Consider the following 23,475-nt stretch of genomic DNA (forward strand, 5'->3'; position numbering starts at 1 on the left):
CGAAGACTCAGGGCGGCTTACAAGCTTAGCAGTAGCCTTCATTCTATGTATATGCCTGCTTATTAGGGCTTTCACACACAGCCCAAGCGGCATTATTACAAAGTCAGCTTAATTGCCCCCAACAATCTGGGTCCTCATTTTACCTACCTCAGAAGGATGGAAGGCTGAGTCAACCTTCCTAACAGTGAGGACAATTAACCAGTGGAACAGCTTGAGCATGAGGCTGGACTAAAAGAGCTCCAAGGTCCCTTCCAGTTCTATTCCGATTCTAAAGAAATTTCACCTATGGAAGCTTCAAAGCTAATTCACAGAGGCCTTTTAAATTTATTTTGCTTGTAAAATGGTACCCAAGAGGCATCGTTATCTGCAATTTTAAATTTTTGGCAAGTTAAAATTTTATTTTAATAAGAATAATGTGAGAACAGAAATTTAAAAACAAAAATGAAATAAATCAAAAACCAAAAACAATACGAGTTGGAGATCAGAAGAGGTAACTCACTTAGCATGGGGACCAGGCCAAAGGGATCCATGATGAGTGAGATGAATCTTCTTCCAAGTTTTGATTTGGAAATTAAGGTCTCTCAGAAGTTACTCTTCTTCAAAGGCCATTCTTGAGTATCTTGACTTCTAAAATGAACCTTCTCCTTTGAAGCAGATCATCTAAGTGTCTTCTATGGGAAGTCCACAGAGTTATCAAGGGAAGCCCACTCTTGCATAATCACTCTGCGGAGAAATGCTAGTCTTTATAGAAACTCAGCTGACATTTTGCATTGCTTATCTCATCAACAATCCTTTTTCCTGTCCTCAGCTCGAAGGAAGAAGTTGCAGACATTTACAGGCATTTCTGTTTGATATAATAGATGCTGATTTAGAGCACCTTGGAACAACATGTTTTAGACCAAGGTCCACCTGAAAGAGCACTGTGATGGGTAGCTGAGGTTGGCTAGAGAGCCCTGGATAGGACCCACCCTGGAAACCCTGTGGTGTAGGAATCATACCCCCAAGGTATTTTCATCACCTGTTCTCAATAGACCTACCAGGAAAATTCAACAGAATAGCTGCTATGAGTTTTACACAAGTCACACTTCAAAAGAATTAGAAGTGTTGGAAAACTCATGTCCTGCCAACAAGCAAGACTGTATTTATTGACAAGCTTATTTTTTGGTTTAGGGTCTATAAGTGTGTTTGAGCCATCATTCCTTTGTTCCTGTATATTTGATGTACTTTTTATTCATATTGTTTTAAAACAATCCATTGCTACTCCTGATTCTTTGGAGAAAATAGATGATACAGTATATGCAGTGGTGGGATTCCAATATGTGAACAAACGGTTCTCTGTGTGTATGCCGCTTCCGGAAGTCCATTCTGGGCCTGGGCAACAAAAAATTAGCTACCGGTTCTGCTGAAGTGGTGTGAACCGGCTGAATCCCACTACTGGATACATGGTTACTTAAATAAATAATTCTGAGTGCTAACAAGAAGAAAAGACAAAAAGAAAATATGATAAAATCTTTCTCCACGACACAGAAAAAACAAACAAATGCAAAATAATTATGATGCAATAAGCCAAACACTGTGTATCTAACTCACATATCTAATTCTAACTAACTCCTATAGCATTACTAAAATCAGAGGCTGTCTATTAAAATAATTTTCCATAGAATTGTTCAAAGGAGAAGTAAAATTGCAGCTCAGAATGTTTCATAAGAATGCTGAAGTCTTGAGCTTGCAAAGTACATACAAATAAGATTGGTACAAATTTTCATGCCTGAGTAGAGAATAAGAAACTGCAGCCAGTTAACATAAATGCTAATATCTCAGAGACTTTAATTCATTTAAAGAATGAGAGGCATTACAATACATCATACAATCTTGACTGAGAGTTATACTCAAACTTCTTGACCTATATTCATTAAATTCCAATGATATCTTGATTTACTTTCAGCTTTTTAGGCCCAGTACTCTTTAACATCTTCATCAATGATTTGGAGGAGGGGATAGATGAGGAACTCATCAAATTTGCAGATGACACCAAGCTGGCAGGAATAGCCAATACTCCAGCAGATAGGTTTAAGAAACAGAAAGATCTTGACAGACTTGAACATTGGATGCTATCTAACAAAATGAAATTTGATGGTGAAAAAAGTAATGCACAGGTACAGTAGGTGGTACTCAATAATAGTAATTGTGAGAGGGATCTTGGAGTCCTAGTGGACAAATATGAGCCAGCAGTGTGCTGCAGCTGCCCAAAAAGCCAGCACAGTGCTAGGCTGCATTAAGAGAGGGATAGACTTAGTGGTGGGATTCAGCCAGTTCGCACCACTTTGGCAGAATTGGTAGCTAATTTTTTTGTTGCCCAGGCCCAGAATGGACTTCCAGAAACATCATTCACACAGAGAACCATTTGTTCACATATTTGAATCCCACCACTTGATAGAATTGAGATCATGTGAAGTGTTAATACCACTTTACAATGCCTTGGTAAGTCCACACTTGGAATATTGCATCCAGTTTTTTTCACCACGTTATAAAAAAGATGTTGAGACTCTAGAACAGGCATGTCAAATTTGCAACATCTGTTGTGATTCAGGGTCAGCCGGTGGGTTCGGCAGTTGGGTCGGACGATTCAGAGGAGGAGGAGGAGGGGGGTGTTGGAGAGGTTGCTGAGGGGGTTGGAGAGCTTGCTGATGAGAGCCCTCAGCCAGGCCCCTCCCACCTTGTCACGACGCAGACCCAGCTGTGTGAGCCTGACAGCGTGGATGAAGATGACCCACAGCTGGCCCTGTTCAAGGATGCCCGATGCAGGAGGCAGTCAATCAGGAGTAAACAGAGGAAGGCAATGGGGCACCTCGGAAGGAGGCAGAGAGAAGCCACGCCCTGAACTGTATAAAAGGGGAATGTGTGGGAGGGCTGGTTTGCTGAAGGCAACCGTTTGAATAGTTCCTGTTTCATGGTTCGTGTTTGCTCTCTTTGCTCTCTTTGCTCTGTTTATGTTTTCATGTTAATAAATTTGGCAGGCTTAGTTCCAGCCTCTTGCCTTCTTGTAAAAGGGGTTGTCCCTGCCTTTTCTGTAGGGCCGGTAGCAGGCTGGTACAGAACAACATCATGTGACATCGTGTGACATATTGGGACTTTTTCCCCATTGCCAGCAATGGGGTGGGCGCGGTTTCAGTGTGACACATCCAGCCACAGGCCAGCAGTTTGACATGCCTGTTCTAGAAAGAGTGCAGAAAAGAGCAACAAAGTTGATCAGGGGACTGGAGGCTAAAACATATTGTAGTGTAACACATATAAAGAACAGTGGCTGGAATTGGGTATGTCTAGTTTAATGAAATGAAGGATTAGGGCTGGCATGATAGCAGTGTTCCAATATCTCAGGGATTGCCACAAAAAAGAGGGAGTCAAGCTATTTTCCAAAGCACCCGAGGGCAGGACAAGAAGCAATGGATGAAAACTAATCAAGGAGAGAAGCCACCTAGAACTGAGAAGGAGTTTCCTGACAGAACAATTAATCAGTGGAACAACCTGCCTCCAGAAGCTGTGAATGCTCCAACACTGGAAGTTTTTAAGAAGAAATTGGACAACCATTTGTCTGAAATGGTATAGGGTTTCCTGCCTAAGCAGGGGGTTGAACTAGAAGACCTCCAAGGTCCCTTCCAACTCTGTTATTCTATTCTATTGTTTTTTTTAGAACTTCCAATGTTATGTTTTGAGATTTAGCAGACATGATAAAGATGAACAATTTTCAACATTTTGTGGCTCTTTCCTCCAAATTCTCTTGTTTTCCTCTCCCAAAACTAGTTTTTTTTTAAACTGCCCACTTTTTCCTGTAGAGTAGGAAGTGGCTGAGATGATTCCATATGATCTAACCTGAGCAAGTTTGGACTTATTTCCTTGCTTCCCTCTAAATTCTTGCAATAGACTGTTTGCTTAAACAAAGATCATAGAAAGATAGAATTGGAAAATATATTGGAAGTCTGCTAATCCCTCATGCCATCTTAGGTAAATGGGTGTCCAACATTTGCTTTAAAATTTCTAGTGATGGAACTTCTTTGAGTCCAGGAGGAAGGTTGTTCCACTAATTCATAGTTCTCAGAGTGAGCTATGAATCCACATTATAAACAAGATATTGAGACTTTGAAAAGAGCAACTAAGTGAAGAAAAGAGCAAATAAGATATTTAAGGGTCTGGAAACTAAACCATATGAAGAACGGCTGCAGTTTGGCTAGTTTAGAAAAAAGAAGGGTGACACGATAACAGTGTTCCAATATTTGAGGTGCTGCTACAAAGAAGAGGGGGAGTCATCTTATTTTCCAAAGCACCAGAATGCAAGACAAGAAACAATGGATGGGAACTAATCAAGGAGTGAAGCAACTTGGAATTAAGGAGAAACTTCATAACAGTGAGAATAATTAAGCAGTGGAATAGCTTGCCTTCAGAATTTGTGGGTGTTTCGTCACTGGAGGCTTTTAAGAAGAGACTGGATAATCACTTGTATGAAATTGTTTAGGGTTTCCTGCAGGGGGAGGGAGGGGATTTGACTAAAAGTCCTCCAAGGTCCCTTCCACCTCTGTTCGCTATTGGCCTATTGAGGGAAAATGCTCCTTAGTTCAAGTTTAGATATCTCACTGCAAAGTTTCTGTGTACATTTCTAATTCAACACTGACATCTTGTGGTATTACTAGCAAAGTTAGTGAATGGTCGGAGTAATGCTTGACTTTTCACTAGGAAAATAGTACTATTGTGTATACGTTTCTGGTCCAACGCTGATATCTTGTGGTATTAACTAGCATTTAATGTGTGCCAGTATGCACAGTTATTGAACAAAGTAAGAGTGGGATAAGATGCAAAATATGGGATATGTTAAGGTGGAGGAGATGCCGCATTTACAATCTCTTTACTGATTTTGTCCTTTTTTCTTTGCTCTCTGCCTTTCAAATTCCTACCTTTAATGTCCTGTTTGAAGGGTGGAAGAGAAAATTGGTCAGTAACAGACCAAACAGATTTATACTTTACAAATGGACTTACAAATAAAAAGTGACAAGGAAGATATTAAAAGGAATATCTTAAGGATATAGAAAGTGCAATACAGATAATAAATGAGGACCCAGATTGTTGGGGGCAATTAAGCTGACTTTGTAATAATGCCGCTTGGGGTGTGTGTAAAAGCCCTAATAAGCAGGCATATACATAGAATGAAGGCTACTGCTAAGTTTGTAAGCCGCCCTGAGTCTTCGGAGAAGGGCGGGATATAAATGGAATTAAAATAAATAAATAAATAAATAAAATAAATACAGATAAGTAAGAAGAACACTACTGCTTTTGCATACAACGTTCCCTGTTACACACGTTTGTACTGAATGTAAAATGATCTAAACTATATGTTTTGGTATAAATCTCTCAACATTCATTTAACTTATTGCAACTGTATTCAAAATATGCTCTTCTGCATTCACTTATGGCACTAGATATCTCTATTAGCAAATTTCCCAGGGTTTGAAATTTGGAAACTGAAAATAATGGAGAATAAAGTAAGTTTATTCTGTTGTTCCTCCCCAAGATATTCACTCTTCTTCTAAAAGGGAGGAAATTCTAATTCTTTATACTGCACTTATTTCTTTTTCTTTATTAGTTGCTCCCTGAGATTCAGGTCAGGTCTTAGTAAAATCACATAGCATTTGGGGAAAAAGATACAACTTAGTAAGCCAGTGCTGGAGGCAAAGATAGAGAAGACCTCCACAATTACAATATATTTTCCTTTAGTACTCATGTAGGTTGGAACAAAGGAGAGCCAGACACTGCAGAAGACCAACATGCTAAACGTGATGAACTTGGCTTCGTTGAAACTATCAGGTAAGTTTTTCGCTAAAAAGGCCACAAAGAAAGATACAATGGAAAGGAAGCCCGTATATCCTAGAACACAATAGAACATTTTAGTTGAACCTTCATTACATTCCAGCACTATCTCTCCCTCAAATGTGTGCATGTCAACATCAGGGAATGGTGGTGAGGATCCTAGCCAAATGGCCAAAATGCCTGCTTGAACAAGGGAACAGGAAAGAACAATAAAAATTGGCAGTTTTCTCCCCATCCATTTTTTCATCTTGGAATGTGGTTGGATGGCCAAAAAAGCCAGGATCACCAGGATGGTTTTTGCTAATATGCATGAAATTGCCACAGAGAAGATGATGCCAAAGGATGTTTGTCGAAGAAGACAAGTTATTTGAATGGGTCGGTCAAAGAAGAAGAATGCACAAAGGAAGGAGAGAATTAGGGATATAAGAAGACTGTAGCTGAGACTTTGGTTGTTGGCTTTGACGATGGGAGTGTGCTGGTGCTTAATAAAAACTCCCAGCACAAAAGATGCAGTCAATGAAAGGGAGATAGCAAATGAAGCCGAGGTGATCCCCAAAGGTTCTTTAAAGGAGAGAAAATGTATAACTTTAGGAATGCACAGGTTTTCCCCATCTTTTACAAAGTGATCTTCTGGGCAACTGACACAGTCATCCATATCTGAAAAAGAAACAGGTGAAAAATCTTAGTCACGGATCTTTGCAGCCAAGAGCCTTGAGATACTTTGGTAGTTGGTTCTATCAAACACTGGAAAAGAATATGTTTTCTGCCTTAAAGCAAGGGTCAAAAGGTTGTGATGGAAAGAAGGTCACTTCCATCTGTCAATGATCCATGTCAAGTGCTGGGGAAATCAAGAAATCCAGAGAGTTCAAATGAATATAAGGGTTTGTTGCAAGCTTAAGCTCTCTACAAGAATCTGAACTACTAACAGTCAAAGCAACTTGGAGTAGATAAGAGTCACACACACACACACACACACACACACACACACACACACACACGGCAGCCTTTAAAGACTATTTACTTAATCATATACTGCATTTCTCCAATTTTTTAATTGTTAATTCATCATCATGCTTTTTCTCTTGCTGATTATTCTAAATTGATTAATAAAAATTTGAAAGTGAGTGAGTTTTCTGTTTCTACATGAATGGAATGAAGAAGAGGCAGTCAAGCAATGACTGAAGTAAAACTTCATTAGGTCTCATTTCTGGCACGCTTAAAATGGGGCAGACATACCCATCAGATGGGAAATCTTTCCTTCTTCACATTGAAAACAATCATAGCAGCAGAAGGGCTTGGCTTCCTTCTTGACCTTCTGAAATCCAGGCTGGCAGGGATCATTGCACAGAGAAGTAGGGGGTACCTGTCCAAAAACATTAGGGTGGAGATAAGATCCATTTTGGTTTTCATCTGTCAGCTGCTCAGAATAATGGAACGAAGAGTTTTCACATAAAGTTGGATGCTCTTGGCTATAAGAATTTGCAAGGTTTGTACCCCATGTCTCAGTTCATTATTCATCCGCCTCCCCAAAATTCTTCTTACTAACTAATAATTTACTGTTTAAAATATGCTGGTGGCCACTTGTAATCTGTTTAAAATTTCTCAAATATGAAATCTGCTACCACCCTGTTCAAATTGATAGCAAGATGGGCAGAATATAAATTAAATGAACAAATACAGTAAATAGATGATAGATAGATGATAGATAGATAGATAGATAGATAGATAGATAGATAGATAGATAGATAGATGATAGATAGATAGATAGATAGATAGATAGATAGATAGATAGATAGATAGATAGATAGATACTGTAGATAGATAGATGAATAAGCAAACAAGCAAGCTGCTAGCTACCAAGCAAGTAAGCAAGCCATTATTTCAGCACAATAATGTTTTTGCTACCTGGGTGAAATCTGCATGCCACTGGATTCTTTCATCAGTCATCACCAATTCTTTCTGTAGAAGTGTTTTAGGATTCAGTCTTCCCACTTTCACCTTGGTGTAAGAGCCATTTGGAAAAGTGATCAAGTTGACAAGATCAAATCCATCCAGGACTTCTCCATGTTCATTCAAGGTCACTTCATCTCCAACACTGTTGTTGAAAGAGATTTTTTGAACAACTGAATGGAGCTTGGGGAAAAAAAGTGTAAACAATTATAAAAGGCCCACAGAAAATATTTCCACAGGTAATAAACCCTGCACTTTGTAGCAGTAAGGTTAGGAAGGAGTTGTTACCTGCCAGGGTTCAATGTCTTGAGAGATTGGTATTGCCTTAGATCTGTGGTTGGATGAATACATCATATCTAAGGCATGTGCCATGACATAAACTGCATTGTAGATGCTGTAACTGTGACCAGTCATGCCCATTTCAAAGAAAGGTGTAGGAAGATTCTGCAACATCTCTTCTCCAGTACATAAATTTGTTGTGGTTGAGTTGGAAATGAAACAACTGAAAGCATTTTCCCAAAAATTGTTGATGAAACTCTTTTCATTTGCCAAAGAAGGCTTTACTTTCTGAAGAAATTCTTCAAAGGCTAAAACTTTCTTTGAGTGAATTGAAAAGGAAAGGGTACCATGGAAGATCTGTATATCAAAATGTTTTTGAAAGTTGTTGAATACAAAATCAATTTGGGCTGTTGCAATCCACACTTTTCCTGAAGAATGTTTGGACGTCTGTTGTGGAGTTAGCATGTCATTCCACCATAAAAGATTTGCCAGCCAGAACAAGGTTACACTTTCTCCATATACAATGACTGCATTGGCTCTGCTGTTTTGGAAAGCTGAGATGTGATTAGGAATTTTTTCAAGAATTTCTTCTATACTGCACATTGGATGAGTTTTTGGAATTCTTTTTATGAAGGCAGAACATATTCCCTGCTGAGAAAGTTTGGGTTGCAAAACCTCCAAGAAATGTTCTCCACTTTGGTCATCAATACTGACAAGGCCAACCCATTTCCACCTGAAATGCAGAAGTAACTGTACTATTCCCCAAAGTTGAAGGGCTTCATTTGGAACCATGCGATAAAAGGAAGAGAAGTCAGAATCATAAATTACTGTTGGTTGAAATGAACCATAAGAAAGCTAGAGAAAAAAGACATATGTTTCAAAGAGGAATGAAATAGAAAGATGACAAAACCCTGCATAGCAACCATCCATCTGTCTATCTATCTATCTATCTATCTATCTATCTATCTATCTATCTATCTATCTATCTATCTATCTATCTATCTATCTATCTATCCATCTATCCATCCATCCATCCATCCATCCATCCATCCATCTATCCATCCAATATCTATCATCTATCTATCCATCCATCCATCCATTATCTATCTATCTATCTATCTATCTATCTATCTATCTATCTATCTATCTATCTATCTATCTATCTATCTATCTAACATCTACTGTATCTATCTTTCCATTTATCAAGTATCCATCTATCTCATTTCAGTGGAATATTGAATGTTGATGAGTTATTTGATGTAAAAATCTCTTTGTTATGGTCTGATGTTTTGTGTCTCACCCTCATAAAGAGCCATGGTGGCATAGTGGTTAGAATGCAGTACTGCAGGCTAACTCACCACTCACTCCAGGAGTTCAATTCTGAGTGGCTCAAGGTTGACTCAGACCTCCATCCTTCTAAGGTCAGTAAAATGAGGATCTAGATTGTTGGGGGCGATATGCTAACTCTGTGAACTGCTTAGAGAGGGCTCTAAAGCATTGTGAAGCAATATAAGTCTAAGTGCTATTGCTATTCTAAAGCTATTATTTTTCTTATTGTTCTTCATCATTACTCTCTTTCCACTGTTGCTGGATTAGGAGCAATAGCAAAGAGAACAATTTGATCACCAACTTGTACTCCATTTGGAGAATTGGAATGTAATCCTTAACATATAGTAATGGCATAGAATTTCAAGAAGTATGAGTACTTAATTTCCCCCCCCCCAATATTTGTGAGTTTGTATGTGTCTGTGTTTGTGTGTATGCATGCACATATACATGCACACACACATTAGCTGGAGTAGTCTGCTGTGTCCATATCATACAGTTTTTATGATAATACATTTTTTCATATAATAATGTTTTTCCTATCACTTAAAGAAATTGATGATAGCAATATTTTTGAACTCATCAAGTAGCTGTAGTGTAATTTATAAAATGTTATTCTGTACTATTATTTTTTCAGGCTTAAATGTACTACAAAGCTTATATATAATTTTTACTAAAGAAAATATAAATTAACATAAAATAAGAGAAAGATTAGAAAAAAATCAAAGAGAAAGCTAAAAATAGCATAAAATTGAAAACAAAAAAGATGCAAAGAAGTAATTTCACATTTTGTTTTCAGCAATTATATGTAAAATCTAGCTCTTATTCTAACTCTCCTCTTTATATAATCAATTGTGTCTAATCACCCAAACCATAAATCATAAGTTCATTTTCTGTTTCATAGAAAACATTTATAAGTGGTTTCCAGTCAGCAATATATGTACAGTAGATACTGTTTTTGATCAAACAAGTCAATTTGGCCATCCATTACGGCTAAAATCTATCATCTTCATGAACTATTCCTCCATTGTAGATAATGCCAAATCTTTCCGACTTTGTGCACACAGTAATCTTGCTACAGTTATCACGCACAAAAACAAAGCTCAATGACTTTTTCCCCAAGTGTTGGTCCATCAAACCCAAAAGACAAACTTCTGATCTCAATTGTATATTAATCTTTAAAATCCTCTGAATCAATTTGCTTATTTGAATCTGGAATTTTCTAGCTTTTTTTTACATCTCCACCAAATATGAGAAAAGGTCCCTTCTTGTTCACATTTCAACATAATTGTACAATTTACATACAAGGTAATTTCTCTGGTGACATATACCAATGGTACATCATTTTATATAAAAAAATCTCTGTCTCAACTGGTTGTAATTAAGGGAGAATTTCTCAATTAATAAGTGTTTTTACAAAACACACAAAAAGACACATATTCGGGGGTCACGATGCATTTATTTATGTCTTCATATACTAAATCCTTTTTCTTGAATCATGCAACCTTATTTTTTGATGGTCAACTCACTTACCAGGAGGCAATGAGAAGAAGGGATTAAGTATCAGATTATCACAAATGTCCTGGTGCCCATCCATAGTTCTTACCTGGGGAACCTTGTAAAGGCCCAAGACATCTTCTATACACAAGGAAGTATCAGCACTTAGTCCACCAATGACACCTATTAATTTTTGACTGCTTCCACACTTGTAGTTGGGAAGAAACTGATGTGAGTTGGAGAGCAGGTCCAAAGTGGCACGGAAGGTTGTCCTTGAATCAGTGTAGCTGTCATGGATGTGGAACCCAAGAGTTACATTGCGTAAGAGCTCAGGATTCCCATTGATCTCATCAATGGCGAAGACCAAGGCTAGGATATGTTGAATGAACTTTGTGATCAATCTGCAAAGAAAGAGATTGGATGCTTGTAGGCAGAAATTAAAATTAACTAATTTTAATTATTTATTGTTTCCCTTTAGAAACAATAAAATAGGCCATAGTTACCACCCAAGTGATTACATCCATGAACTATGCTTATTAAATAAAAAAGTGCTAGTCAGCAGCCAGATCAGATCTATATCCTCATCACTGAGCTATAGCAATTGAGGATTTCAATGGCAATTATGCTGACTTAACTTCATCAAATAATACGCTCTTTGTATGGAATTGCATTCAATGCAAGAACAACCTAAACAATAGATTTTATTCATTTCTTATCCCCGTGAATTGAATTCAGGCTTAATTATCCTCAAAAAATTAAATGGAATTGAAATTATTCTGGCCATAATTACAGTGGGTCCAGTCCAAGCATAAATAAATCTGGATCCAGATGTATGACTTTAGCATTTCCGATTAAACTTTTACTGATCCTAATTCTGAAGTTAGTTAACAGAACGTAAGTATTCCTTAATGGAACTGGAACAACTGGATCTGTGACTTTCATTCATTTACTAATTTCTGTTCACCCCTCAAATGTAATGCAATTTTCTCTTGGCTACTGTTTTAATTTCATTCCTTTTTCTTGTTTTCTATGAATGTGGTCTTTTGAGAAATGTATTTTTATGGTACAGACTTATCAAAGAACTATGCCAGATATATAATCATCTATTCTCAGTTCTGTTCATGGTTTCTTCAAAATTGTATTAATGTACTAGACAGCTGATAGAAGGGACATAAGAATCTCTCCCCAAGGCAGTTCTGATTCAGCCCTGGATTTGAATGTTCTTCAGCACACCAACTAGAAAGAAATTAGGGTGACAGAATATCTGCCTCAGTAGATTTGGGGTACTGGATAATTCCAGTAATGATACCATTAGTTTGATTGTTCTATTGGTATGTCTTGCATATGTATGTACTGTATGTCTTGGATAGGATTAAAAATGAATTTTTTTAAATACATTTCCCTACTAGTTGCTCTGGAGGATCCTCAATGGTCTTGAATCCATTGCTGCCCTACTAAAATACAGCTGGAATGTTAAAGTAATCTTTTTATCCAGGAATTTAAATTGTTGCCTTCTTCTGACTATAACTCAGCATGTATAATAATGTATAACATGTATAATTTGTCTAACAAATTCTAGCAATGAAGATCTGAAATTGAGAGAGGGGTTAAATTGAAACATGTTTAAATGAAAGTGAGCTGTTATATAATGAAAAAGTAGAAGAGACATGAAAATATCTCTCCAAGACACTTCTGAGTCAACCTTGGGTTTGAAAGTTCTCCAAGAAACCAACTAGAAAGAAATTAGGATGATAGAACTTCTGTCTCAGTAGAGATTAGACACTGGACAAATCCAGATGTTGCTGTGTTACCATTATTTTGGGTGCACCTTTCTACTCTTTTCCAGCTTTATAGCATTCATTTAAGACCAGAAATCATCTAAAAGAGAATGCAGTTTTCCAGATGAGCTTTCAATAGAGCATTTCTGCAAAAGCATTGTATAGTATTATTTCAGATGCCTGGTACAGAAACAATAATAATATCTTTTTCATAGATTCTACACAATAATATATTTCAACTGATGTTATCCAAAACTGATTCCCCAACAGCATGTCCATTTCAATATTTTAGGACTGAATGTCCTTAGAAGCTATTTTGATTTCTGAAACATCTTTTGGACCAATGGAAATATTAGGAGGGATGTTTGCTATTAGAGGAGAAAAAAAATGAAATACATGTCCCCCCCAAAAAAAGAAATTAATGTTTAGCGGGATTGTTGATTTCCCATTTCATTTTTTTTAAACCCACTATGTTGCTGCAGGAGAACTACCCTTTCTGGAATCTTTCAGGAAACAAGAAGTGATAGAGTTAAATCTGGATGATTAGGAATGAATAGGCATACCAGAACTATGGTGGATGAATCTAGATGTCTACTATTTTTATTTATTTTTATTTTAATTCCATTTATATCCCGCCCTTCTCCGAAGACTCAGGGCGGCTTACAAGCTTAGCAGTAGCCTTCATTCTATGTAAATGACTGCTTGTTAGGGCTTTCACACACACCCCAAGCGGCATTATTACAAAATCAGCTTAATTGCCCCCAACAATCTGGGTCCTCATTTTTACCCACCTCGGAAGGATGGAAGGCTGAGTCAACCTTGAGCCTGGTGGGATGCGAACCTGCACTAATTGCAGGCAGCTGGTGTTACTTAAGGAGGCATTAGCCCACTGCTCCACCAAGGCTCTTACTATATGGTTCTAAATACATAAATCTCTTCTTGCCATGTGGTGATCCACGAGAAAGAAGAGGGAACAGAGAAAAAGTCAGAATATAGGTGGCCTCTGGCATATATTATTTTAGTTAATTTATTTTACGAATGTCTGGCAATAGCAAGTAATTTTCTCTTATACTTTGGGATGTCACTACAACGCCATCCTAAGAAATTTGTATGCCACCAATAATAAACAAAACAAAGGGGAGAGCCTCTAGTCATCGCTGAAAGCTTTGTGAGGAAGGGAGAAAATGGGTTTCTTACATTGGAACGTATATCCAGTCTTGAGAAGGAAGTTTTGTAAATGTTATCTCAGAAAAAATAGGAATGATGTGAGAGGTAACCCCACCGATGAAGATGTCACCTGGTTTATGCCACTCAAGCAAGATACGCTGAGGTTCACTTTGCATGCATTTAACAGAATTTGCTTTGCCCACTGTGTTAGGAAGCAGCAGCAGCAGGATTGCCAATACTACAAACCTCCTCATTTCTAATGCTAAACCTTCACCTAAGATGCAGTTTTTCCCATATCTGTTTACTGTGTCAGCCCAGTTTATGAAACAAGCTCCCCTGCTCTGCTAAGAGATGTATTACAGTGGGAAATAGAGATTAGGAAAGCATGCACTGAAAGGTATTCAAGAGAGAGCTATCTTAAGCATAACTATAATATCATCAGGACAAGCTGACATGAGTTTATGGCAGATTCCTGCTACACCAAGTCCCTAATTTCATGGTCCTGTTTTGTTTATATTGACATTTCTGCTTTTTCTCTTCAAATCCTTTAAACTTCCACAAGGCCACCAGAACTCTGGCTAGACAAGTTGATAACACCAGTGATTTCCATAATTATAATAATTATTTTAGGAAAGTGGAAAAACATTGAAGCAAACAAGTTGACCTTAACTCAACTATGCACCAGTTGTTACATTGAATGAATCTCCTGAAACCTAGTGACTGAATCATAAAGTACATCTCAAAGTACTTTATTTCCCTTTGGAACTGAATGCCACCTGCTTCTTTTTTTCTGAAGATACACATAGGGTCACTTTTACCCTTGCTATGGTTACTGGAACTCAGTTCTAATCACTTTCATAAAGCTATTATTTGTACATTTCTAGCATCACCCACACTCTTCTCCACATTGTATTGCCCCTCTAAGAAAGAATTAACAGGAAGAGAACTGTTGTGATTCAGGGTCAGCCTGTGGGTTCGGCAGTTGGGTCGGACGATTCAGAGGAGGAGGAGGGGGGTGTTGGAGAGCCTCCAGAGGATAGCCCTGAGGCTCCGCAGAGCCCTCAGCCAGGCCCCTCCCATCTGGTTATGAAGCAGACCCAGCTGTGTGAGCCTGACAGCGTGGATGAAGATGACCCACAGCTGGCCCTGTTCAAGGACGCCCAACGCAGGAGGCAGTCAATCAGGAGTAAACAGAGGAAGGCAACGGGGCACCTCGGAAGGAGGCAGAGAGAAGCCACACCTTGAACTTTTTAAAAGGGGAATGTGTGGGAGGGCTGGTTTGCTGAAGGCAACCGTTTGAATAGCTCCTGTTTCATGGTTCATGTTTCTGTTTGCTCTGTTTTATGTTAATAAATTTGGCAGGCTTAGTTCCAGCCTCTTGCTGTTTTGTAAAGGGGTTGTCCCTGCCTTTTCTGCAGGGCCAGTAGTAGGCTGGTACAGAACAAGAACTTGGATCAATTGGGAGTAAAATCAAGGATAGGAGAATCCAATTTCCAATGTGTCCTGTAATGTAATTTCTCCTAAAAAGTTACCCTCTTCCAATAAGAAAAGACTAGGCATTCTGGTAAAATGGAATTGCCTCCCTAGGTGCCAAGTCACTACTTTGGTTAGGAATCACCATGATATTTTCTTTAACAGAGTCATTCTTGAGTTTAGATGGGAAACAAGGTCAAATCCATTTTCATCTAAACAACTTAGCAAATGAAGGGACTTTCACACAGGTCATGCCTAATGTCAGTAATTACACACCCTGATTTGTGTGTCTATACTACCATCTTCTTTTAAAATCAGCCATCTAGCTCTCATTCCAGCTATGAAATGGGACACTGCCATGATGACATGTCTTCCTCCATTAGGTGTTATTCTCTCACGCTACACTGACATTTTGCAATATTGCCGAAGTGGTCATATTGAAGCATGTCTGATGGTGGTAAGGTACCAAGGCAACTTGGCTGCAGAAAAGAGGAATATTCCAGGAATGAGGATTAGGTAGGAATTCTCACCTTTTCTATTAGCACTTCCTATGGGCCAGGTTCTGAACTAGTGGCTAGCGGGCTGACTTTCCCAATCCTTAAGTAACATTCATGCCAACTCTCACAGGAAATATACAAGCAGAACAGCAAAACAGTAAAAAGAGTTAAAAAGAGAAACATCAGGAATCACTTTGAAGTTCTGAACCTCCTTGATAAAGAAACATGGAAATTGTGGACTGAACATGAATGAATGAATCAATGAATGAATCAATGAATACTCAAAGTAGTTACAAATGTGAGCAGAGATTTCCATAAATGAAGAAAGAGGTTTTTAAAAAAGCAAAGAAGAAGAAGAAAAATCACTCAAAGTTCCAACTAGCTACCCCAAGCAAATCTGGAGAACAACACAGTGGCCAATGGACTGAAAGAGGTTGATCTATATTCCAATACTAATATTAATATCACATGCTAGTAAAATAATGCTCAGAATCATCCAATGCAGATTAGACCCCTATCATCACCATCATCATCACCATCATCACCATCATCATCACCATCATCATCAGTCAATTGGCCATAAGAGGGCTGGTGGCTCAATGGCTTAATGATGCTGGAGATGGTCTCAACTCCAGTGGTTCAAGTCCTAGCACTGCATGGCAGGATGGGCTCCTGTCACTGGCCTCAGCCTCTGTCCACCTAACAGTTCTAAACAGTTCGATGAGGTGGGGAGATGAACTAGTGCTCTCTGCAGGCAATCAGATTCCTAATGGCTCTGAACTTTCCTGGTTGTGGCACTCATTTGCAAAGCAGGTTGAGGAAAGGACAGGGCCTTGGGTGATGCTGCAGGAAAAGCCACTCGTCTTTCTCTCTGGTGCACAGTCAGCTCGCCCTCCTGTGGTGAACCTTGGGAAGTGTGCAAGCGAGTCCTATAATAGGGCTGATACCTTGGCAAGCCAAACTACTACTCTAAAATAGCATTGTGGTCTCCTGATTACTGTAACAACACCATATGCTAATAATAATAATCATTAATTAACCAAGAGTCTATTCTTTACTTTTACTTTAAAGCTGTTCTTTCACTAACTATTTCTGCCCTTCCTTTCTTCTCATATTATTAAGTGGTTCCGGGCAGCTTACAAACCAACATAAACACATAATAATAATAATAATAATAATAATAATAATAATAATAATAATAATAATAATAATAATAATAATAATAATAATAATAATAATAATAATAATAATAAGAAGAAGAAGAAGAAGAAGAAGAAGAAGAAGAAGAAGAAGAAGAAGAAGAAGAAGAAGAAGAAGAAGAAGAAGTTGGAAGGGACCTTGGAGGTCATCTAGTCCAACACCCTGCTAAGGCAGGAAACCCTATACCATTTCAGAAAAATGGCTGTCCAGTCTCCTCTTAAAAACATCCAGTGTTGGAGCATTCTGGAGGCAGGTTGTTCCACTGGTTAATTGTTCTAACTGTCAGGAAGTTTCTCCTTAGTTCTAGGTTGCTTCTCTCCTTGACTAGTTTCCATCCATTGCTTCTTGTCCTGCTTTCAGGTGCTTTGGAGAATAGCTTGGCTCCCTCTTCTTTGTGGCAGCCCCTGAGATATTGGAACACTGCTATCATGTCACCCCTCACCCTTCTCTTCATTAAACTACACATACCCAATTCCAGCAACCATTCCTTATATGTTTTAGCCTCCAGTCCTCCAATCATCTTTGTTGCTCTTCTCTGTACTCTTTCTAGAGTCTCGACATCTTTTTTACATCGTGGTGACCAAAACTGGATGCAGTATTCCAGGTGTGGCCTTACCAAGGCATTGTAAAGTGGTATTAGTACTTCATGTGATCTTGATTCTATCCCTCTGTTAATGCAGCCTAGCACTGTGTTGGCTTTTTTGGCAGCTGCAGCACACTGCTGGCTCATATTTAAGTGATTGTCCACTAGGACTCCGAGATCTCTCTCACAGTTACTACTATCAAGCAAGGTACCACCTATACTATACCTGTGCATTTGATTTTTCCTGCCTAAATGTAGAACTTTACTTTTTTCACAATTGAATTTCATTTTGTTAGATAGTGCCCAGTGTTCGAGTCTGTCCAGATCCTCCTGTATCTTAAGCCTATCTTCTGGAGTATTGGTTATTCCTGCCAGTTTGGTGTCATCTGCAAATTTGATGAGTTCCCCATCTATCCCCTCATCCAAATCGTTGATGAAGATGTTGAAGAGCACTGGGCCCAGAACAGAGCCCTGGGGCACCCCACTACACACTTCCTTCCATGTAGATGCAGTTCCATTGAGGACCACACGCTGAGTACGGCCTGTCAGCCAGCTACGAATCCATCTGGTGGTGATGCTATCTAACCCACATTTTTCCATCTTATCAAGTAGTAGGTTGTGATCTACTTTATCAAATGCCTTAGTGAAGTCCAAGTAAATTATATCTACAGCATTCCTCTGGTCCACTAGTTTTGTCACTTGGTCAAAGAATGCAATAAGGTTTGTCTGGCACAATCTGTTTTTGACAAACCCATATTGGCTTTTAGTGACAACTTTGTTCGCATCAAGGTGTTCGCTGATTTGTTGTTTGATTATCTTTTCCAGAATCTTCCCAGGTATTGAGGTCAGGCTGATAGGTCTGTAGTTTCCTGGATCTATTTTTTCCCCTTTTTTGAATATGGGAACTACATCAGCTCTCTTCCAGTCGTCTGGTAGTTCCCCACTGCTCCAGGATCTTTGAAACTTATAATTATACAATTGAACTTATAATTATACAATCTATATTAAAAAAGAAGAAAAACTCCTTAAGCTCTAAAAGGTATTAATGAAAAGGTATATCCTTGCTGGTCAGAACTTAGCAGTTAATAAATTAATTTATTTTTTGTCAAAGGGACAAAAAAAAATTCTTAAAAAAAATCTTGAAAACTTATTATTCAATATGTTTGCTTGAGGGAGATTCTTTTTGCCCCTAAAGAACTTATCTTATTACAGATAATTTGAGCCAATGTCTAAATTTTTTAAAATGATAAACACTAGATATGTGTTTATCTTTTCTATAATTACAATATTAACCATAGTAAACCATTCTTCTCCTCCAAATCCCAAGAGAATCCTGATATTTGATTTCTTCTTGACATTTAGAATTGGTATTAGAGAGACATGAGACTCGTTTGTTTCACTGATCTGTGATGCTGCCTAATTCTGTCTCAAAAATGTTGAGGAATTCAGGTCAAGTGATGCTATCAGAGACAAAGCTAAAGCTAAAAGTCAATTGTATCTGGAAATAAGCCTTTCATTCAGGATTGGGACATTCATGCTTTCTGTATTAACATTAATTGCTCATATAATATGCAAGGAAACTAACTGTGGCATTAGAAAGCCTCTCCCAATTCTTCACAAGTATTCTCAACCTGGAGACCTCATTGTTGCTGGCATTCTTTCCTAGGTCTACACCTTTTATAATCCCATTATCTTCAACTGACACCCTTCTATGAAACTTCTGCAAGAATTTGTGTAAGCTCTGTTTCACTGATTTACGAAATTCTGCCCTTCAGTCAAGTCAATCTTAAAAAGATTTAGCGAAGATCATAATGATACAATCTCCTCCTCCATATCTCCATCCAAGTAAACCAGGACATGTGGGATTCTTAATGCTCTCTGAGATTGGCTGTTTTCTTGGTGATGTTTCATTATCCAAAGTAGGTAACATCATCTGTATTAGGGATGATGTTACCTAGTTTGGGTCATGAAACGTCTGCAAGGAAACAACCAAGCTCAGAGAGTATTCATTTCAATCTTGAGCTACAAATATTCTCCTTTATTGAAACCAGAACATTTCAACCTGGTTTTTCAACAAATCCCAGCATTATGATTGTACCTCAAGAGCAACATTCTAATCCAACAACAGATATTAGAGACTTTGCAGATATATTGTTGAACAAATTTCCACCAAAATACATAGGAACTAAACCACACCTCTCTTTTTAAATTAATTCCAACTGGATCAAAAAAGGGTTTTTTAATGTTCAGTTCAACTGAATGTCTAAATAGCTACTCTGGGATTTGTGGGTATAGGTATGCTTGCTTTAAATAAATGCTAGCCTTACAAACAATGCTAAGTTGGTCTTGTGTTACAAAAGTAAATTGCCTGTTGGGATAATTTTGCTTCACTCTTCTCTGGATCAAAATTATGTCATGTATGTTAGTGTAATATTTTTGCTTAATTTAGGTTGAACTGAAGAGTAGCAAATATTTTACGCTACAGGAGATACAGCTGAACAGATTGTCTCATTTTACTGCAGGGTAGTGACCCAAAATTATCAGCAAATCTTGGTCATGGTATTTGCTATAAAGGAAGTCAACAAAAATTCCTGGATCTTGCCCAATATTTCCTTAGGTTTCCAAATTTACAATGGCCACTTCAGTACAAGCTGGACCTATCTTGCCTTTCTGGAGCTTCTCTTCACCCAAGACAGATTCATTCCAAACTACAAGTGTGATGCAGGAAACTTTCTTGTAGCAGCTGTTTGGGGACCTGACATTTGTCTGTACATGGCAACCATTCTGTGCATTTACAAAATCCCACAGGTAAGATATGTGTATGGGACATAGGAATTCAGCAAAAAATATTTATGGGAAAGGGTATGGTAGAATTGTTGATGGGTTAATTAGATTTATGTCCATTTTTTTCTCTTCAGTTTTTTCCCCCACACAATACCAATCCTATAGGTTGGTTTGACTCATAGATAGTGATTGGCCCACTGAGTTAAATTCAGGTTTCCTTATCTTAAGCCAACATCTTCACAACTACAATGTTTGTAGAAGATAGAATTTTTAAAAATGTGTTTTATTATATCTATCATGATTCCAACAGACAGAAATGAATAAAGCAGAACTCCAAGGCTTGCAAATTCCTCAAAGAACATGTATATTAGTTACAAAGTATCGGCACTGTCAAGAGTGAAACCAAGTCTGAATACACAAGTAACAATTTCCCAATACAAAGTTAAAAATCACACCCATAAAACTATGCAAGCAACTATGTTCCCCAACATAATTTGTATATTATTATGACTAACTAAGCACCTGGCAACCCCTCTTCCTCCATTCAATGTGGCAACTTAGAATGAAAAGGAAAAATGGCTGCAGCCATGCTCATTTGTAGAGTTGACAATATCATTATAATACATAAAAATATTATATTACACAAGTAGTCCTCGACTTACAACCACAATTGAGCCCAACAATTCTGTTGCTAAGTGAAACATTTGTTAAGTAAGGTTTGACCCATTTTATGACTTTTTCTAGCCACAGGTGAATCACTGCAGTTGTTAAGTTAGTAACACGGTTGTTAAGTGAATCCGGCTTCCCCACTGACTTTGCTTGTCAGAAAGTTACATACAAAAGGTGATCACATGACCCTGGGACACTGCAACTGTCATAAATATGAATCATTTGCCAACTGTCTGAAGTTTGATCATATGACCACACAGTACTGCAATGGTCATAAGTGTGAAAAAATGGTCATAAGTCACTTTTTTAGTGCTGTTGTAACTTTGGTCTTTAAATGAACTGTTGTAAGTCAAGGAGTACCTATACTGATATACTGATGTCTATACAGTACTAACTAGAGGTTAGTAACACTCTAATGTTTAAAGAATTTGAACCTTTAAAGGTATACTGTACAAAAACAAAAGATTTATGTCTGTATTAACTATAAGTTCAAATGTCAGTGTTAATAAGCATCAAGTTGCTTGAATTTTACACCCAAGGCTAAATATACCATTAATAAACAACTGCAAATTGCATCAAAATATTTGTCATACTATAAAGGTTTCCTACCTGAGCAGGGAGTTGGAGTAGATGACCTCCAAGGTAACTTCCAATATTATTGTTATTGTTATAGATCATCGCACATCAGCCAGATGTTCAGACTGGATTTGGCATTTTTGTCTACCTATTGATCCTTACCAAGGACCTGGGATAGGCAGATGTGGTTGTTTGAATTGATGGTATTACAGATATTGTCATAGGATGGAGGCTGTTCCTAGTAAGACTGCCTGAGAGTTTCAATGAAGCCAAGTTTATTACATGTAGCATGTTGGTCTTCTGTAGTGTTTGGGTGTCTTTTGTTCCAACTTATCTGAGTTCCAAAGGAAAATGCATAGTAGCTGTGGAGATCTTCTCCATCTTGTCCTCCTGTACTGCCTTATCGTTCTTTATATTTTTTCCAAAATCATTGTACTGAAACCTGAACTGAACAACAGGCAGCAAATAATGACTAAAAACAAATTAAACAGCCGAAGGACATCCCATTTCCTTTCTGCAGTATTTACAATCATTTGCCTAAGAACTCTAATGTTCTCCATCATATTTGTCTCAGGTCATGTCCTTCTATAATCTCTGCATGTTTTATAATATAGGCAGTCTTCCATTAATAACTGTCTATTTAGTGATTGAATTTACAATGGTGCTGAAAAAATTGCTTTATAGTCCTCAAACTTATGATTACCACAGCATCCCCATGAGTTATGTAATTGCCATTTAGGTGTTTCACAAGCAGTACATGTTTATGATGGTAGCAATATCCTAAATTCACATGATTTCAAATTGCAAGTTCACAAAGGGCTAAGAATCATTGTCAATGGAAAAGCCAGCAAATCATGATCAACACTTAGTGACCATGTTGTTTAATCACAGTGGAACACATGATATTTCACTTAATGACTGCATCACATAATGATAATTACGGGTCCCACTTGTCATTATGTGACAACTACCTACAACTTAATTTCTTTGTGACCTATTAAGTGTCTATCATCTATGACTTCATCTATCTTATGGATTAATCACACTGCTAGATCTGTGTCAAAACTTCAGGATTTTTGCCATCTCCAAATATTTCTGCTGATGAAAGAGACACTTTCTGTCACATAATTTTACTGCAGAATTTTGGAATTGTATACTTAACTGGGCACAAAATGCTTAAAAGTAAATAAATGCAGGGTAATTTAAATATTGTGATAGTTGGATGACATATTTCTAAGTATGGAATTTTCTCCATATTAAAGATTAGGTCTTGGATGACTTACCACTCCATTCATCACCTTCTGCTGCAATTCTGCAATCAGAATATTAGAGGTCAAGATAAATAGCAACTTAGTAAGAGAAAAAAAATAATAAATAAAATGGCCTTGACCTTTCCTCTGGGAATGGGACTCATCTGGGAAAGGGACAACACAGTGGCTCAGCAGGTAGGAAGCTGGGCTTATCAACCGGAAAGCTGGCAGCTCAGGTTCGAAATCCAAGTACCATATGATGGGGTGAGCTCCCATTCTTGCCCCAGCTCCTGCCAACCTCTCAGTTCAAAATCATACAAATGTGAGTAGATAAATAGGTATCATTTTGCTGGGAAAGTATTGGTGCTGCATGATGTCATGATGCCCACATGACCATGGAAATGTCTTTGATCAGTGCTGGCTGAATAGAATGAGCACTGCCCCCTATCATTGGCAACCACTAGTGGAGTAAAATCCCCAGGGATCTTTTTATCTTTTTTTTCTTTACCTTCATCTGCATAAATAAAAAAGAACTATAATTTCAACAATGGTGGAAGAAAAGGTGTAAGAATGGTGGGAAGCAGAATTAG

The 23,475-nt window shown here is 37.9% G+C and overlaps 2 protein-coding genes across 2 annotated transcripts in view; both read right to left on the reverse strand.

Moving 5' to 3' along the window:
• Positions 1-632, reverse strand: part of LOC308676031 (immunoglobulin superfamily member 1-like) — a 23,619-nt gene extending 22,987 nt beyond the window's left edge. The window contains exon 1 of the mRNA XM_081341737.1: positions 500-632. Coding sequence (XP_081197863.1) covers positions 500-530 — 31 coding nt within the window. The 5' untranslated portion in view covers positions 531-632. The remainder of the gene's footprint in view (positions 1-499) is intronic.
• A 4,979-nt stretch (positions 633-5,611) lies between these two features.
• On the reverse strand, positions 5,612-14,107 carry LOC308676388 (vomeronasal type-2 receptor 26-like; the record flags this gene model as incomplete). Its single annotated transcript, XM_081342200.1, has 6 exons — positions 5,612-6,513; positions 7,093-7,219; positions 7,762-7,989; positions 8,095-8,940; positions 11,018-11,309; positions 13,884-14,107. The coding sequence occupies 6 exons, from the start codon at positions 14,105-14,107 to the stop codon at positions 5,612-5,614; spliced, it is 2,619 nt and encodes an 872-aa protein (XP_081198326.1).
• Between the last annotated feature and the right edge of the window lie 9,368 nt (positions 14,108-23,475).

Source organism: Vipera berus (assembly GCF_964194415.1).
Source record: "Vipera berus genome assembly, chromosome: W".
NCBI lineage: Eukaryota > Metazoa > Chordata > Lepidosauria > Squamata > Viperidae > Vipera > Vipera berus.